At 38.6% G+C, this 18,407-nt stretch overlaps 2 protein-coding genes and 1 pseudogene across 5 annotated transcripts in view; 1 reads left to right on the forward strand and 2 right to left on the reverse strand.

Moving 5' to 3' along the window:
- LOC127441545 (semaphorin-4E-like) overlaps window positions 1-13,929 on the forward strand; it is a 32,139-nt gene extending 18,210 nt beyond the window's left edge. For 2 of the 4 annotated variants that reach the window (XM_051699096.1, XM_051699097.1), the window contains exons 7-15: window positions 2,890-3,000; window positions 6,163-6,314; window positions 7,094-7,266; window positions 8,365-8,521; window positions 8,611-8,833; window positions 9,343-9,458; window positions 9,790-9,953; window positions 11,811-11,863; window positions 11,950-13,929. In XM_051699096.1, the coding sequence (XP_051555056.1) occupies window positions 2,890-3,000; window positions 6,163-6,314; window positions 7,094-7,266; window positions 8,365-8,521; window positions 8,611-8,833; window positions 9,343-9,458; window positions 9,790-9,953; window positions 11,811-11,863; window positions 11,950-12,581 (1,781 nt within the window). In that variant the 3' untranslated portion in view covers window positions 12,582-13,929. The remainder of the gene's footprint in view (window positions 1-2,889; window positions 3,001-6,162; window positions 6,315-7,093; window positions 7,267-8,364; window positions 8,522-8,610; window positions 8,834-9,342; window positions 9,459-9,789; window positions 9,954-11,810; window positions 11,864-11,949) is intronic. The other 2 variants (XM_051699098.1, XM_051699099.1) reach the window with 2 other exon arrangements.
- A 153-nt stretch (window positions 13,930-14,082) lies between these two features.
- On the reverse strand, window positions 14,083-15,940 carry LOC127441223 (cactin-like; annotated as a pseudogene).
- A 299-nt stretch (window positions 15,941-16,239) lies between these two features.
- Window positions 16,240-17,966, reverse strand: LOC127441224 (cactin-like). The gene is made up of 2 exons (XM_051698399.1): window positions 17,373-17,966; window positions 16,240-16,863 (listed from the first exon to the last, which is right to left on the reverse strand). The coding sequence occupies exon 2, from the start codon at window positions 16,849-16,851 to the stop codon at window positions 16,240-16,242; it is 612 nt and encodes a 203-aa protein (XP_051554359.1). The 5' UTR covers window positions 16,852-16,863; window positions 17,373-17,966.
- Window positions 17,967-18,407: the final 441 nt, after the last annotated feature.

Here is an 18,407-nt window from a genome sequence, read left to right on the forward strand (position 1 = left end):
TCACTACATCGACACAACGTCGAGTGAGTGACAGATAGGGAACAGCACTTTATATTAATGCACTTTTAATACACTCATTAAAGTTAGTTGGCAAGTGTGCAGCACAACATTTAAAATTTGCCACTTTTGATTTGAAAGAGTAAGCATAAAATTGTATTCATTTTAGCATAAAACGGGTGTGATAGAATTAAGAACTTTGCCTGTTTAAAGTTAAAAGCAATCTTTCAACTCATGTCATGACTACATAAACCCAGTAAATACTGTAACTTTCACATGATATTCTTACCAGAAAGGGACGAGATATTACTATCCATAAAACACTGTTGGAGAAAACTCCACCTACACGATCTTCATTGGTAACTCAAAACCAAAAGTTCCTTCACCTAGAAAAGTAGTCTCACCTCAAAAAGAATGATTTTGATAAATTCAACAGCTCAAATAGCACACGTATGTGGTTAGAGGTGCGCTAAATATGTTTTTGCTTATTAACCCTGTTTTTGCTTATTAATGTTAATAAGACATGACATGTGTACACATTCATACACACCCATAACACACACACACACATTGGTTTCCTAGGCAAGCTCTGAAATTTTTTATGATTTTTACCAATGCAGCAAAGGTTCAGAGGTTGCCTGGGAATCCAAAGGGCATGTGGTGGTGCGTGGGGTGTGTGGGTGAGTGTATGTGTGCTCGGACATGTGCGCACACGCACACACACACACACACACACACACACACACACACACACACACACACACACCTGTGGTGTTCCCAGTCAGAAATGACCGGCCATTAGGAATGAATGGATGAGGTTACAAAAAAAAAAAAAATATTGTACAGGAGCCTGTCCAACCATTAGATGAGCACATCTGTCTTCGAACATAAACACACACACAAACACACACTTTGATTCTTTGATATCCCAGGCAACTTTTTAACCTTTCTCGACTCCATAGAAACAAAAGAACATTGGAAAAAAATGACAATGTGTTTTGGGTACTTTCACATTCACTCACACACAAACACACACACACACACACACACACACACACACACACACACACACACTTTGATATCCCAGATGACTTCTGAAATATTCTTGATCCCACAGGAACAAAGGAAACAAATTATAACAATGTGTTTTGGGAACTTTCCCATTCTCACAAAGAGTAAGAACAATGTTTGCTAAAATAATAATTGTATGATAAAAACCCCAGAAAATCTTGTGAAAATCTTTTTTATATAGTCAAAATAATCAATAAATAATGCTATTTTTGTCCCAAAGTTAAAAAAAAAAAAAAAAAAAAAGTACAAAACCTGTTGTATTTTATACTAGAAATGAAATTAAAAAAAATATTGAATGCAATATCTAGTGAAAATATGAGAGATTTATATGCATTTTAATGGGCCGGTCATTTTTGACCGGGAACACCACAAATGTGACTTTCTGTCATTTTTTACAAAATAAAAGACTTAAAAAAAATGTATAATAATTTCTGGTTAAACATTAAAAAAAGTAGTGTGATAAACAGGACAGAAAATTATATGTATGGTATTTAATATAGTAAAAAATATCTATTAAAAAATGCCTTTTTAACACAAAAATGTAGGTGCATTAGCTTGGGTCAATTGTCAATAAATTCCAAAAAGAGGTACAAAATCTGTTCTAGTAACTAGAAATCAAGTTTAAAAAAAAAAAAGATCTTGTGCAATATTTAGTGATAATAAATGGATTATGTGAGATTCATAAACCATTTAAATTCTGATCAATTCTCCCTGGTCTGAGTCAGGCGATGGGGGTATGTGGAGGTGGGGGGCGTGGTGGAGCGTTTGTCCGGAGAGAGAGAAGCGGTAAGGGTGCACACACCTGAGCACAATACCTGTTTCTGATTGCAGTGAGCAATGGGGAGAGCCATATAAGGAGGAACCACACTAGAGACAGGGGGAGAGAGAGCTAGCACACACGTGTCCTGACTGTGTTCCATTTAAATGAATGTTTTTGAGTTAAGGAAATAAAAGATTTCCTGTTTGAGTTGAAGTCATGTTTCCCGTTTCCTACTTGTCTCTACTAATGAACCCCGTTACAAAATGGTATCAGCTGGAGTGTGATCCAACAGACAGTCTAAACAGAATGAGTGCAAGTGAAAAGATAAAATGTCCAAACAACAGGGAGTGATGAAACAAACCTCTACGTCCTGCACCTCTCAATGCGCTGATCACAGATAAATGTCACAACAGCAAACGCCAATCGTGAGTACACGCCGTTCTAGGGCCGGCAGAGGGCTTGCTTTTCGCAGCTGCCCGGTCACAGTTCAGAATGCAACAACACGTGAAAATTTGTTTGGATTGAATACAAGTATGTTCATAATAGAGATGTGTGTAGTATAAGACAGAGAAAAACACAAAATAGAAGATAAACAAACATCTTCGGTGTGAAGTGGCAGCAAACAATCTTCCAGTCTCCAGGACGATGGGTGTCAGTATAGAGTCCAAAAACACAAGTACTACTGGGACCGATGGGACAAATAAGAGCCAGCTAAAATCTTTCTGAGTGCACTTTTAAGAATTAATGTAAGTTCTTTAACAAAAATACAAACTTCACATTGCTGCTTTCAGACACTTAGCACACTTGCCCTATAGACTTCCGTTGTTTTTTGCATTATTATTGTATGTTTCCTGCTCTTTTTGACAGACTGGTTCATAAGTTAAAATAACTTTTTGGGGTAATAAAAAGCATGCCAAAGATGCTGTCTATAGAGATAAATTTGTATTAAACTCTAGATGTTACTTTAATTTGTCTTTTTGGAGTGTTAATTTAGTGCCAAACGTGTTCCACATCATCCTTAGTCGTCTTTGTATTTCTCTCTTGTTCTTTCTCTCTTGCAGATGGAGCATTGTACTCTGCCACTTCAATGAACTTCAGGGGCTCAGAGCCAGTCATGATGCGCCACTCAGAGGAAACTATACGAACAGAGATTAAAAGCACCTGGCTCAATGGTGACATATAAACTACACATTCACACACACACACACACACACACACACACACACACACACACGTTGGTGCAGCTATCCTTATGAGGACTCTCCACAGATGATTTTGAAATTATTTTTATACTGTATGAACTATAGATTCTATCCCCTTAACCTAACCCTCACAAAAAACTTTCTGCATTTTTACATTTTCAAAAAAACATCGTTTAGTATGTTTTTTAAGCCATTTGAATAATGGGGACACTAGAAATGTCATCATAAACCACATTTATAGCATAATACCTTTGTAATTATCAGTTTGTAACTAAAATAAACCACCCAAACCCGCCCACACACACACACACAATACAGCTACTGTAAGGCCAAGCTTTGAATGATCAGTCAGAATTTTTTAATGTGGCTGACCACACTCAGTGGTCACTTTATTAGGTATACCTGCTTATTACAGGAATAGTTCACCCAAAAATAAAAATTCTCTCATCATTTACTCACACTCATGCCATCCCAGATGTGTATGACTTTCTTTCTTCTGCAGAACACAAGTTAAGTTTTTTAGAAAAATATCTCAGTTCTGTAGGTCCATACAATGCAAGTGAATGGAGATCAGAACTTTGAATCTCCAAAAATCATATAAAGGCAGCATAAAAGTAATCCATACGGCTCCAGTAGTTTAATCCATGTCTTCAGATGTGATATGATAGGTGTTTGTAAGATCAGATCAATATATAAGTCCTTTTTTACTATAAATGTCCACTTCCTAAGAGTTCTTTTATTTTGTGCGATTCGCATTCTTCGTGTATGTCGACACCTACTGTGAAGGAAGGAGAATTTATAGTAATAAAGGGCTTAAATATTGATCTGTTTCTCACCCACACCTATCATATCGCTTCTGAAGACTTCTGAAGGTTTTAACTACTGGTGTCATAAGGATTACTTATATGCATTCACTTGCATTAAATGGACCAACAGAGCTTAGTTACTTTTCTAAAAATCTGTGTTTAGCAAAAAAAAAGAAAGTTCACATCTGGGATAGCATGAGTAAATGATGAGAGAATTTTCATTTTTGGGTGAACTATTCCTTTAAATGTCCATTTTTCTTTCAATAAACTAGCTTTGTGGGAAAACTATGGCATATGATGCAAATTATGATTATTTTAATGTTCAACCCATTCTTACTGAGTCATCAGTAAAAAAGAAAAACACTTATCTGTAGGCTATGTTACCTTGGTGAAAAGTTTAAATCAGCAGAATTCGCAACAGCGATGTTCAAAACATCACAGAAATCTAATTATTTAAAGCTGAATTTTGTAATTTCTGTGCCACCTAACGGAATTGCAAAAATAAACAATGTTTTAAAACAGTTTTCTGAATACGCCCCCCATCTGCCATTGGTCAAACAAAGAGAAAGTCCCGCCCCCCACTCCATCACTCACTAGAAACAGAGTAATTTTCAAAGCACCACAGAAAGACAGTGCTTACAGTTTCTGAGAAAATGAACCCATGAATGGCTTATTTATATTTGTCTCTGCATATTAATCTAGGATAAGAAAGTGTCTTAACACAGAAAAAGTTACATCAGTTTTAAGTTTGCAAGGCAGAAAAACTAATTTACAAGATCAACAAAAGGAACATTTACTTTCAGTGCGGCACTGGGCAAGTGACAGCTACCCAACAGGGCATGTGACAGTCCCGTCAACTGGCCCAAAATTCTCTCACACTGGCCCGGGCCAGCAGTCCATCTTTTTTGTTGAGTCCTGTCCTGCTCTTTATTCCAAGTCTTTTGAAGCCAATATGCTTTGTGAGGAACAGGTTCAGGGTTTTTCAAATCTCAGTGCTAATTTTCTGTTAACTTTGAGAAACTGTTGTGACATCAGCAGTTTCTAAACACTCAAACTATTCTGTCTGACACCACCAATCGCTTCTTCCCCTTCTAATGTTTGGTTTAAGCCCTTTGACCCTGTCTACATGCTTTATGCACTGAGTTGCTTCTTCATAATTGGCATATTAGATGTATATGTGTGTCTAAAAACAATTACTACATAAAGTGGCCACTAAGTGTTTCTTCCTAAAGGTGCGGTCACGCTAAGTTTTTAAGCATGCACAATTACTTCAGCCCTCACACTGAATATGGGCAACAGGATATATTAAATCACGCTCTATGGCTTTTGTTTCTAATAAAGAATTTATTATAAATAACAAATAATAATTAAATTAAAATGTAATATCTACTTCACTTTCCTGCAACACTGAAATCATACAGCTTTGAAGTCTGTAGTCTTTGTATTTGAGCCAAGAGGTCAATCTATGATCCTCTATTGGTCAGTCATCTTTTCACTGTACAAATTCACAGGTCAGACTTCACCAAACTTTGGAACACAGTGAAAGGTGAAAGTTAAAGGGATAGTTCACCCAAAAATGAAAATTCTTTCATCATTTACTCACCCTCATGCCATCCCAGATGTGTATGACTTTTTTTCTTCTGCTGAACACAAATGAAGATTTTATAAGATTATTATACAATGAAAGTCAACAGGGTCAAAAACTATGAAGCTCAAAAAGCCCATAAAGGCAGCATAAAAGTAATCCATATGACTCCAGTGGTAAAATCCATATCTTCAGAAGTGATATGACAGGTGTGAGAAATAGATCAATATTTAAGTCCTTTTCTTTTTTTACTTTAAATCCCTGTGATTCACATTCTTCATGCATATCGCTCCCTACTGGGCAGGGAGGAGACTGTATAGCAACAAAGGACTTAAATATTGATCTGTTTCTCACCCACATCTATCATATCTCTTCTGAAGACATGGATTACACCACTAGAGTTGTATGAATTACTTTTATGCTGCCTTTATGTGCTTTTTGGGCTTCAAAGTTTTGAGCCCTGTTGACTTGCATTGTCTGGACCTATGGAGCTGAAATATTCTTCTAAAAATCTTTTGTGTTCTGCAGAAGAAAGAAAGTCATACACAACTGGGATGGCATGAGGGTGAGTAAATGATGAGAGAATTTTCAGTTTTGGGTGAACTATGCCTTTAACTTATACTTGCATGTATTTGCGATTCCGCTCTCCCACATTTGTATGCATTCAATATATATATAATTGATGGAAAACAAAATCTAGTGTGATGGCACATTTGTATTTTGTTTTGTTTGTCATTTAAGAACCAAATTTCATCCACATGGCCCACATACCAGAGGGAGAAAGTAACACAGAGGGAGACGACGATAAGATTTACCTATTCTTCAGTGAGACAGCAGTGGAATATGACTCTTACACCAAGGTGGACGTTTCTCGGGTGGCCCGTGTATGCAAGGTAAACACACTTAGAGTCGTATGAAGGGAGATGATCTTTTATCAGACATAGAGTTTGAGAAAACCAGCAAGATCGCTTAATAACTGGCATTCTTTCTTAAAGGGATAGTTCACCCAAAAATGACAATTCTCTCATCATTTACTCACCCTCATGCCATCCCAGTTGTGTATGACTTTCTTTGTTCAGCAGAACACAATTTAAGATTTTTAGAAGAATATCTCAGCTCTGTAGGTCCATACAATACAAGAATGGTGATCAGACATTTGTAGCTCCAAAAATCAGATAAAGGAAACATAGAAGTAATCCATAAGTCTCCAGTGGTTAAATGCATATCTTCAGAAGCGATATAATATGTATGGGTGAGTCCTTAAGTCCTTTTTTTTACTCTAAATCAACACTCTCACTTTCACATCTGAAATTGAAAGTGGAAATTTAGAGTAAAAATGGACTTAAATATTGTTCTGTTTCTCACCCACACCTGTTATATCACTTCTGAAGATATGGATTTAACCACTGGAGACTTATGGATTACTTTCATGTTTCCTTTATGTGATTTTTGGAGCTACAAAGGTCTGATCACCATTCACTTGCACTGTACGGACCTACAGATATGAGATATTTTTCCAAAAATCTTTGTTTGTGTTCTGCTGAACAAAGAAAGTCACACATCTGGGATTGCATGAGGGTGATTAAATTAAATTTAAAGATGTGAACATGCTAAGTGGTTCCTGTCTATGCCATATAGTCCCCACAATGAGAAATCATCTTGTCCTTGACAGGGAGACTTGGGTGGACTAAGGACACTGCAGAGGAAGTGGACATCATTCCTGAAAGCGAGGCTCGACTGTCCCGTTCCAAACACCATCTTGCCTCTTCTGGTTCAGGATGTGTTCCACTGGTGCCCTGGCAACTGGACCACCTGTGTTTTTTACGCTGTCTTTACCCCACAAGCGTGAGTTTGAGTCTTGAGCTCTTTTACTCCATCGGCAGCTCATTTTCAAGTATGCATTTTCATAAGTGAAACTCAAACAATAAATGTATAAAGGGCCAATCACACTGAAAGCATTTTTGTGTCTGTCTACACTCATAATGCGCCACACATTCTCAGTCAGGACTGTTATATGCTGTTCTGTTATATGTGTTGCGCTGTGTCTAGCTTTTTTTAGCCCTTTTTTATTTTGTTTTTGGTCTGAACGTCCCCTAAGTGTATCAGTTTAAATTTTCACACTCGATCAGCAAATCAATGTCCAAATATAAGGTACCACAGTCTTTAGATTGATCAAGCTAAGCAGTATACTAAATCTTGCAAATTCCGATTATTTGCATAAAGTCTGGTCCACTTTGCAGCTGATTCTGGCCAAGAACTGGCAACTTGTGGACGGTCCATCTGACCCCCATGTAAAGCGACCAACCATAAATGGCTTTTTTATGTGACATTTAGTGGCGGGAAAATTTTACATTTCTGATACCACAAAATAGAATGATGTACAACAAGGTTATAGCTCATTCAAATAATATCACAGCAGTCATTTGTAAAAGGTCGTACAGACAACACAGAAGAAATCTGTATACGATTTGTTTAGACTTTGCGATCTGAATTTCCATTCGTCCAAAAGTAATACAAAAAAAACCCAGATTATTTCATGTACATAACTCTGTACATAACATTTTTGCTCAAGGACATCCTGTTTACTTGCTGTTAACTGTCTTAAACTTACTATATTTTCTAAGACTTAATTCCACATGAACTCAAATCCAGCAAGTCTTTGGAAGCGTCAAATTTAGCAACCTGATACCTTGTAAACATGACATTGTTTCGAGGCAGACTGCTAAAATTCGGTGCACCCTGACTCCTCGAAGTTGCGTAAGAGCCAGACAAACATATTGAAACTTGTTTGGAACATTTTTACGTACAATTTGCATCTTTAAACAGTCTGTGGGCATGCTGCCTGAGGCTGACACTAATATAATGTCAACTAGTTCCCACACCTCTTGACCCCGACCTAATATACAGTATGTATGTAATTGATGTGGTGTGTTTGACTAACAGGGACTCCTCGCAACACTCTGCAGTATGTGCGTACAGAATTGAAGACATCAGATCGGTGTTCTCGAAGGGAAAATTCAAGGCCCCTGTTACCGTGGAGACGTCGTTTTTGAAGTGGGTGATGTACACAGGTGAACTGCCTGATCCACGACCTGGAGCAGTGAGTCTTTCATTCATTTGCCGAAACTCATTCAATAACACTGCTAATCAATCAAACTTTCACTCACTGTGTTTCTTCTCTTGTAATAGTGCATTGATAATTACGCCAGAGAAAAGAGCATCACCAAGTCTCTGGATCTGCCAGACAAAACGTTGCAGTTTATTAAAGACAAGCCTCTGATGGACCAGCCAGTCTTTCCCATTGGAGTACGCCCCTTGCTGGTGAAGAGAGGTGCTGCTTTCACTAGGATTGTGGTGGCCACAGCGACTGCCGTGGACGGGAGCAGCCATCAGGTCATGTTCATCGGCACAAGTAAAGATCCCTCGTGAATATGTATCTTGAGTTTAATTTTACCAGGGATGAACCCTGTTTGACTGTTTTTCGCATTGAAGTCAAAAGTGGAGTGTTGTCTGTTAGCTTTAAAGCCTTATATGCTAGTGTGCTACTAAAAGTTAACAAAATTAATTTTAGTATAGTTTTGCTCTTCTAGGTGAAAATGGACTAAAAATATAAATGGCTAATCTTGCATTTTAAAATGCGGATCTACATTTTCGTGTGAAAATGATTCACATCTCTTTACAATGACAATGCTTAATACCAATTGCCTCTGACTAGCAATAGAAAGTAGAAAATCATGGTTCATGGTTGTGATATAAATTAAAGGCTATTTTAAAAAATGGACAAGCCCTTCCCAACCAAACTTACTGTTTCAATTTGAAATACGTCAACCCATTTAATTGTGTCTTTAACTTTTTCAGCTTTGTAAGCATTTTTAACTGAAATGTGTTTTATCTATGTTTTATGATTGTGTTGTGTATCAGCGAGTGGTTCAGTGCTGAAAGCTGTGAATTATGATGGCGAGATGGTCATTATGGAAGAGATTCAACTGTTTGAGCCCTCAGAGCCCATCAAGATCTTACGACTTTCCAACATCAAGGTAACAAACAGGCCTGTTTTAGTACATAGAGATAAAAGCATGGTGATAAAAATGAAAAGGCAATGAATTTGCAATAGTAAAATGTCTTGAATGCACTGTAAGTGAAAGTGCCTGCGAAATACATTTATGTGTATTTTCTGCATGTGTCACTGTGCTGTATTAGAGGAGTATTTTGGGTTGAAATATAATACGTTCAGCTGAGGCATGAATAAAAATGTTCTGCACTTTGCAGTAATCGCAGCATATAATGTCCAAAGGCATTAAGATGAAAATAACTAGTAATATTTCTTTAATGCGATAGTTACGGTATGTGTGTGTAATGTTTTCTCAGCAACAGCTGTACGTGGGTTCGGAGGTAGGCGTGGTGCAGATGTCTATTAATGAATGTGGGAGGTACCACAGCTGTCTGGACTGCGTTCTGGCCAGGGATCCGTATTGTGGCTGGGACCTCAATGATAAGCACTGTGCTACAATAAACAGCACACACAGAGCCAGGTAATGGAAAAACAAATTATATTATTATGTGATAAAACCAGTTAGTTTGTGAAGTCCTTGACCCCGTCAAGAACATATCTGGGTAACCCTAAAACAATGTCAGAAATTAACTTTTACATTAGGGGCAATATTTGATTTTCAGTGTAATCTGCATCTCATCTGTTTATGTCGAATACTTCACTTTAATCAATTCAATAAAAACAAATCCTCAAAACTGAGAATTTATTACCTTTTACCCTTAAAATGAAGTCAACATCAACTTATATTTCATGCCATAATATGTATAACTAGGACTATAATGGAGTATAAAACTATATCAGATGTTACAAATAAAAAAACAGAAGAATTCATTGCAGGGGCATTTTTACCCACACATTTTGACTTTTTTTTTTTCACTTTCGGTGTCATTATGTTCTGAACCTGCCCAAGAATAAAAATACAAAAATTATATTTGAAACCTAAAATGACAATGAAAAATTAACCTTAAATATAGCTGTTTAGCCGTGATGTCAGTTTGTAGGCGAACCTGGAAGGCAAATTCACCATGGGTTCCCTCTGGAATTTCCTATGGGTTTTTGTGATGACATTTTTGGATTTATGAGTAAAATAAGGTCTGTGCCTGATTTAGTTTACATTAAGATACTTCTATGTTTTGTTCTACAACATAAATTACACATTTGCATATCTCAAAATTTTGAATCATCCTGTTTCTTTTTTTAAAATGTATGTTGCTTCAGTGCAGCTTCAAAATTGACGTTTGTGTATAACTGTGTATAATTTATGATGTAGAACAAAAAACATCCACGTGTCTTCAAGTAATTTTTACCACAGACCTAGTTTTACTCAAAAATCCAAAACTGCCATTAGGAAATGGGAAAATCTAGAGTGAACCCATAGCGAATTCTCTTTTGTTTGTTTTTTGTTTTGTTTTTTGGACTACCTAGACAACCTGAACAGCTCTATTACATTTATCTATTTTTGTGGGCATTAGAAAAATAATAACCACTAAGTTAACCCCTCTGTACAATTGTAGTGAGCAGAATAGCATCTCAGAATGCACAACCTTGAGGCGGATGGGCTTCAACAGCAAAAGACCACGTTGGGTTCCACTTCTTCAACCAAGAACATAAAGCTGAGTCTGCAGTGGGCCTTCCATCTGTGTTCCTCAGCAGAAATTGAGATTCATCAGACCAGGTGATGTTTTTCCAGTCTTTAACTGTCCTCAGTTTCCTGTTCTTGGCTGACCGAAGTGGAACCCGACGTGGTCTTCTGCTGCTGTAGCCCATCCGCCTCAAGGTTCGACATGTTGTGCATTCTGAGATGCTATTCCGCTCACTACAATTGTACAGAAGGGTTATCCGAGTTACCGTAGCCTTTCTGTCAGCTTGAACCAGTCTGGCCATTCTCCGCAGGTGTATCCATTTGCAGAACTACCGCTCACTGGATGTTTTTTTAGAGACTGTTGTGCGTGAAAATCCCAGGAGATTAGCAGTTACAGAAACTCAAACCAGCACGTCTGGCACCAACAATCATGACATGGTCGAAATCACTGAGATCAAATTTTTACCCCATTCTGATGGTTGATGTGAACATTAACTGAGGCTCCTGACCTGTATCTGCATGATTTTATGTATAACACTGCTGGCACACGATTGACTGATTAGATAATCGCATGACTAAGAAGGTGTACAGGTGTACCTAATAAAGTGGTCAGTGAGTATATATACAGTTTATACATTATATAATATTTTGATTTTGGGGTGAAATGTGACCTGGATATTTTTTTTTCTTTCTACACCATTGCTAAAACTAATATTAGCATATTTCTCATACATATGTATCATTTTTCTTCCACAGCACTATGGTTCAAAGTTTGAGAGAGGGAAACCCCAGTCAGTGTTCACCATTAGGTTTGTAATACATCCTAGTGTATTGACAATGTATGTCCTTGTAAACAAATCAAAAGTTACAGCTAGACCCAAACCTTGTGTTCCAGGTGACAGTAAGCCAGTGAACATCTCCTTTTTCCCCGGCAATACCGTGAAACTGTGGTGCCAGCCGTATTCCAACCTAGCACAGGTGCACTGGCAGGTAAACGGACGACCAGTCAACACCTCAAACACCTTCCAGATCCTCCCTGACAGCTTGATGATCTTCAACGCCTCTGGAGACGCCAATGGCCACTACACCTGCAATTCCATCGAGACCATCTCCCAGCGGAAATACGAAACCCAGCATGCAGCATATGATCTGAGACTGTGGTCAGGATCTGGGACTACCGCATCACTACATGAAGTTCATGAAAAACAGCACACCCTAGTGGTCATAGTGGTATTATTAACGCTAATGTTGGCTATGCTACTAACATGGAACCTCTGGAAGGGCCATTTACCTTTGCTGTGCTGTCGTAGAAAGGTTAAGGACGCGATTAACAATTGCGAAGAGAATATCGCTGCTAACCAGGCTTCAGATCATAAAATAGCATCAGCAAGCAACTTGAACAGCAATAATAACCATGCTAACGACCAGCGGTGTTCAGACTCCAGAGAAACAGACAGACTCTCAACCATTGTTGGTTCCTCTGGTCATGTATCACTGAGACATATATATGATGAATCTGAAATTTGAAATTATCTTTATATGCAAACCTTACCTTGGACTCACTAATGCAGCTAATGTAAATAATTAGCAATTCATAAGCACCAAACCCAATGGAGCTGGCTTCTATTTTGCAGCTACAAACTCTCACTAATCTTGTTCTGGTTCATTTTGTGTCCTTGATGAATCGATATCTTCACTCCCAAAGCCAAGTTTCAACCATCGTTCATCAACAGTGACCCCTATGAACAAAGGAAACGATACTGAGGTGCTAAAAAAATCGCTTTGCACAGCCAGACATTATCATTTTAATCTTTTATAGAATTTTAAACATTTTCATGTTGCCAGACTTTTGACTTGTGGCAAAAGGCCTGGTCCACAATGCTACTTATTCTAAGCCTTGCCAAGTACCGCCTGCTTAAACAGGAAGTGTCATTTTGCGATATGTATGGGTGTACCATCTGAGGCTAAAAGATATTAATTCCGTCTCTGAAAATTTCTATTGTTCAACAGGTTTTATTTTAGCTTGAGAACATCCATTTGGGCCAAAGTGAGTTTTACGTTTTTCTTGTTGAAACCTGCTGCGGTTGCAGCCTCTGAGCCAAGTATGTTGCCTTCAAAGGCAATCCTACATGGACAAGAATGAACTTCACGTATTTACAAGATGCCAAGACAAGTGTCAAATGACTGCATCTTGAAGTTAACGTTTAATGCAGCTTATTTTACATACTGGATTTTTTTCAGGAATGTGTTGTTTAAGACAGCTAACAGACAGCTAATTTTAACAACAGAACTTAGGTACATGCCGTATTTTATTTGACACAAATGAGAAGAGGCTGTGAGAGATTTACATATAATCTGTTTAATAGGGTTCAAGAAGTCCTACATCATGTCTGGACAACCCATGTTTTCCAGATTTTTTTATTACCTGTACATTTTTTTGCAAAGACATTTTTTTAATGTTGCATTCTCCCTGATAGCACACACGTACATCATCCAGATGTCTATTTAATTGGTGTGTTTACATCTGGAAGATGTATTCTTTTATGTTGTTTGCTCAACTGCAATACGTCTATGAGATGCATGTCAAAAAGACATTCAGTAGATATCTTTGAGATGTTTATGATTTAGATTGTTTATAAATTGGATCTTTTTAAGATGTTTGGCAGATGTGAATTAGATGGTGATGCTTCCCAGATGAAAAGATTTAGAACAGACATCTCGGAGGGGTTCGTGTGCTATCTGGGCTATTTTTACATCTGTCCCTCACATCTTCAATCATGTCAAATTAAAAATTGTGTTGATCCTGACTAGGTTCCATACTGTTTACTTTTTCCACTGTCTTCGATGTACTTTGTTGTTATGTGTCTTTGGGGAGGGGGAGAGGAGGGGAGGACAAAACGTGGGTAATTGTAAATGTCTTGTCAAGAAACAAACTAAATTGTCTTGATGTGAAAACAAAAATAAATAAAAAAAAAATAAATAAAAAAAAAGGAGCGCAAAAGAATTTCATGCAAACAACAGCTGCAATTTTAAAAACAATCTTTAATGTAGCATCTCAAACAACATCAAAAGAATCTTATTTTTTCAAGACATAAGGAACTAAAATACAGACAAGTTGTTTAAAAAGGAATCAAATGCCCTAGCCAAGTGCCTGTGAAATGGAAAATGTACAAAACAGCCTTTTTGAACAATGTCAAGTTGAAGTCTATACCACTGAAAACCTGTTCTTCCACTAACAGCGATGTGTATGGTATCAAAACACAAATATTCTGGCATAAAAACTCTGGAACAATTGCATTTCAGAGCAAAAAGATGGGACATTCACTGTGATTCATAATCAGAACCTTTGCTAATACAAAGCAAATGCTATCAAATCCATTTATGGAGCGTAACAGAACCAAATAATCGTACATTTACAGAAATTGAGTTGCACCGGTAAGTACTTAAAGGGATAGGTCATTCAAGTATGGAAACTTAACTAGCCCTTTAACAAACAAGATGGCAATAGAAATGGCACATTTGTCCACCTTATCGCCTGTAGCGATATCTCTTGAAGTGGAACCACAGCTGAAAGATTCCATTGGTGAACTGGCAGCGGAAATCATGGCGATGGGAATACTCCCATTCTCGGTTAACGATCTTAAAGGCAATGTCCTCACACGGTGGTCCGGTATGGAAACACAATTCTTAAGTCTTTGTTTTCGGGGCAAGGCTCCAGGAAGTACTGCGGTGTGGAGCATTTGGCAATGAGATCAAGGTAGAAGATGTTGAACTTGTATCCCTGGACGATTTTGGGTGGTGGGTTGTCGAAGCTGTAATGCGGCTGGTTGTATTTATTCCATTCAAAGCCGGTGTGAACGCGATTAAAGCGAGGTTTGTGTGGATGGTATTTATTGGCCCACAGGTCAGTTTTTCCAGTCAAAGGCATTTCCATGCTGAACTGGGCCTGGTCTCCGCCCATACCCTCTTTAGCACGATGCACAAACACATCCTCAGCACTTTCATTTGCATCACCTTTATGGTAAATGGGAAATAAAAGTTGCATTAGTACTCTTTCATGAATAGATCTTTCCAGAAGTCAAAATGTGAGCCAGTTCAAATGTGACCAACTCTTAGTAAGGCATCCCATTTTTTGTGTTTTCTAGGATTTGGAAATGGTATGAGACAAGTTAAATACCAAAGTTTAATACGTTGTGTTTGGTCAAAATCCTTAAGGTATGAACAATAGAAATAGTTAAACTTGTCTTAGAACACACCATTAACGATATTCCCAATGCAATCGAGATAGGGACAATTTTAAAGCACGTGATCTGTAATTTCAATCTGGTATGAAATGTATGATGTCATCGCGAGATACGCATCTGCCGCCTGCAGCTGTCTGCGGGCCAGCTGGAGTCTCTGCAGGTCTTCTTCAATGTCAATGATGTGTGTGTCCAACGGTAGCTCAGAGAGCTGGAGGAGCGTCGGACTATACCGGCCCAAGTCATACTCCGCCTGACTCTGCTGGATCAGATCTTCTTCTGTTAACACAGCCTCTGGAGCTTCATCCTTCTGTCCCTCCTCCTCTTCATTCCCCTTTCCCTTCCTCTCCTCGGGACTGCTCTTTCCAGACCTCTCACCCTCTTCTCCATCCATCTTCTTTGTCCTTCTCCCCTCCCCTCTCTCGGTCTCCTGTTGTCCGATTGGCTCCTTGTTGAGAGCTGCCTGCCTCCTCATCTTCAGATGCCAACCCTCCAGTGCACCTGGAAAACAAGTGGGACAAATCATTCAGAGTATGTTCAGAATACAGTAACAAAGTTTCCACACTTTTTGAACAATTAATTTCCATCAAATGTCAAATACTTTTCTAGATGTTCGTGACTACTAGATAAAGGATTTTTAATCATTTTATAGAGACTGCACTCAGAAAGACCAGTGTCTAGCTGAACAAATATTTCTAGCATAACTAGAAAAGATTCAGTGCAGAAATTTCCATGACTTTGAGATATTAATTTCTATGACTTTAAGAATGTATTAATGTCCATGTCTTTATCAATTTCCACAACTTAAGGTTTTAATAAAAAGTCATGGAAAGTAATTTCTAAAAAGTCAGAAATTCATAAAGTCTTACAAAATCATGGAAATTAAAGTCTTGAAATACTTGAAATTAACTCATAGTATTAAGTCATGAAAATTAAAAAATTCTTTACAGATTACAGCAGACGGAATGCAAAAATGCATCCTGTGTGAACAGCCCCTTAGAGGAGTCCAACATTATAATGGCACGATATATATGGCTCCTGCTTTTCCAATCAATCTCTCTCACCTTCTGCCACTTAAACGTGCCGAGCAGGTTGTTATCTCCAAACGGATTTTCTGCGTTGGTATAACCCATGTACTCTTCACTCCAGCACTCTTTCTTGGCAAGACATCTGGCTCTCTTTTCCTCTGGAGTTTCCAGGGCTTTCATCATCTCCTTCTGTTTCTTTCGGTCTTCTTTGACAGAGGATTGACCCTGTGACGTCTCCCCTCCCTGATCAGAGTCAGCCGAGGAGTTGGAGGCACTCGAGGAGACTGCTTCGCCTGTCTCGACTGCTGTCCCCCCCATCTGTCTCGCTCTCTCTTCACTCTTTTGGCCTCTCCCTCTCTCTCTACTCCTCCTCTCCTCCCTCCATCTTTCCCAGCTGGGGCTCTGGCTCGGTCTTCTCCTCTTCTCACTTTTGCTGCTCCTCCCATCTCTCGCTTTCCAAGCTTCTGCTCCTCCTGCTGCTCTTTTCATCCCTGTGTTTCTTCTTTTTCTTGTGTTTTTTCTGGTCATTGTGGTTGTCTCCTGAAGAGCTAAAGTAACTCATTTATCATGTCTTATACTGTACATAAATATAGAAGAAACACATCACATTTTCATTACATTTATTCATTAGCCCTACTTTACTATTTGTTTCCAAACAAGACATTTTATTGTTCTTTTACAATGTATGGTTGGATTTGATGTTCTTGTGCTGACAATCAACCAGCATCCAAACACAAATGCTGTTTCAATGTGTGCACGCTTCCTATAAACAGCCTTGGAAAGCATAACATTACCTGCATTTTTATTATATTCATTTATTTTGATTATAATAGGTAGATGTGAGTCATACAAGCCTCTACCATTTGCATAGATATACAGACAGACAGACAGATAGATAGATATTACAATTAAAGACTACACAACATCCAATAGTACTCTCGAATCAAATCAGTACTTGATAAACAGACATTTCTACAAGCTTTTATTTTTTGTTATCTTATTTATTTATTACTTGGAGGTGCAGTTCAGCGTCTCTGGTTTTTAAGTACCTGTCTCTGTCTTTAGATCTGTCGTTTGATCGTGCTTTTCTGCCTCTGTGATCGCGCTCAGAGTCGCTGGAGTGGCCGGACAGAAGCTTTCATCGGAGAGCGGTTCCGACCGTAGCTGTGTCTCGTTTCGAAGGCTGCGTGCTAGATAGGACGCGTCCTTTGAAGGCTGCAGTATACCGAGCGTCCTCTTTTAAACAAGTCTCGTTTAAACGAGACTGCTTTGTAGGAAAGGAAACGGAACGTAACATGGTTGCTATGACAACACGCCACTCTTTTACAAGCGCGAGCGCTTTGAGTGAGAAGGGAACGTATGAGGTAACATTTAGGAGAGTTATAATGATGTAGAGAGAAAAGAAAATAGATTTTAAAGGTGTACTTTTAGTCTAATACTTTATATTAATGATATATTAATATAATTATACATATTATATACTCTGCACACATCTGGAGGTCGCATTTGTCGGCCGAATACGTCATCGAGGCTGTCTCGTTTCAGAAAAGTGAGTAGGACACTCCGAATGCAGCCTTCAATTTATATAGATCAGTGGATACACCTCCGAATTCTGAAAGAAGGTCGCATTTGGAAGGCTACATTCGGAGTGTCCTACTCGCTTTTCTGAAACGAGACAGCCTCGATGACGTATGCTACGACAAACGCAACCTCCGGAGGACGTGTCCTTCCAAGTGAGACACAGCCGGTGGCCCTCTCCCAAATGGCGTACTTCATGTGGACTCGCGGTCTCGTAGCCTTCAGTTGCGCGTGCTTGTTAAGTCTAGGAGTCCATAATGTGTCCAATTTGTGATTTTAGCGCTTGCGAGGGTTCTCGCGAGCGCCCCCTTTGCGCCCTCCGTCGAAGCCTGCGCTGCTCCGTGCTCACGGCAGTCCGCTACCCAACAGTCATTGCGACAGACCAATCAGAAGAACTGTAGTTTCTGAGCTGGAGGAAAAAACATGGCGGACAAGGCGATGTTCAGTTGCGGATTAAAAATGTATTTTAATAATCGCTTTTTCCTGATTGTCAACGGCGGATCACT

This window comes from Myxocyprinus asiaticus, chromosome 5 (genome assembly GCF_019703515.2).
Source record: "Myxocyprinus asiaticus isolate MX2 ecotype Aquarium Trade chromosome 5, UBuf_Myxa_2, whole genome shotgun sequence".
NCBI classification, from domain to species: Eukaryota; Metazoa; Chordata; class Actinopteri; order Cypriniformes; family Catostomidae; genus Myxocyprinus; species Myxocyprinus asiaticus.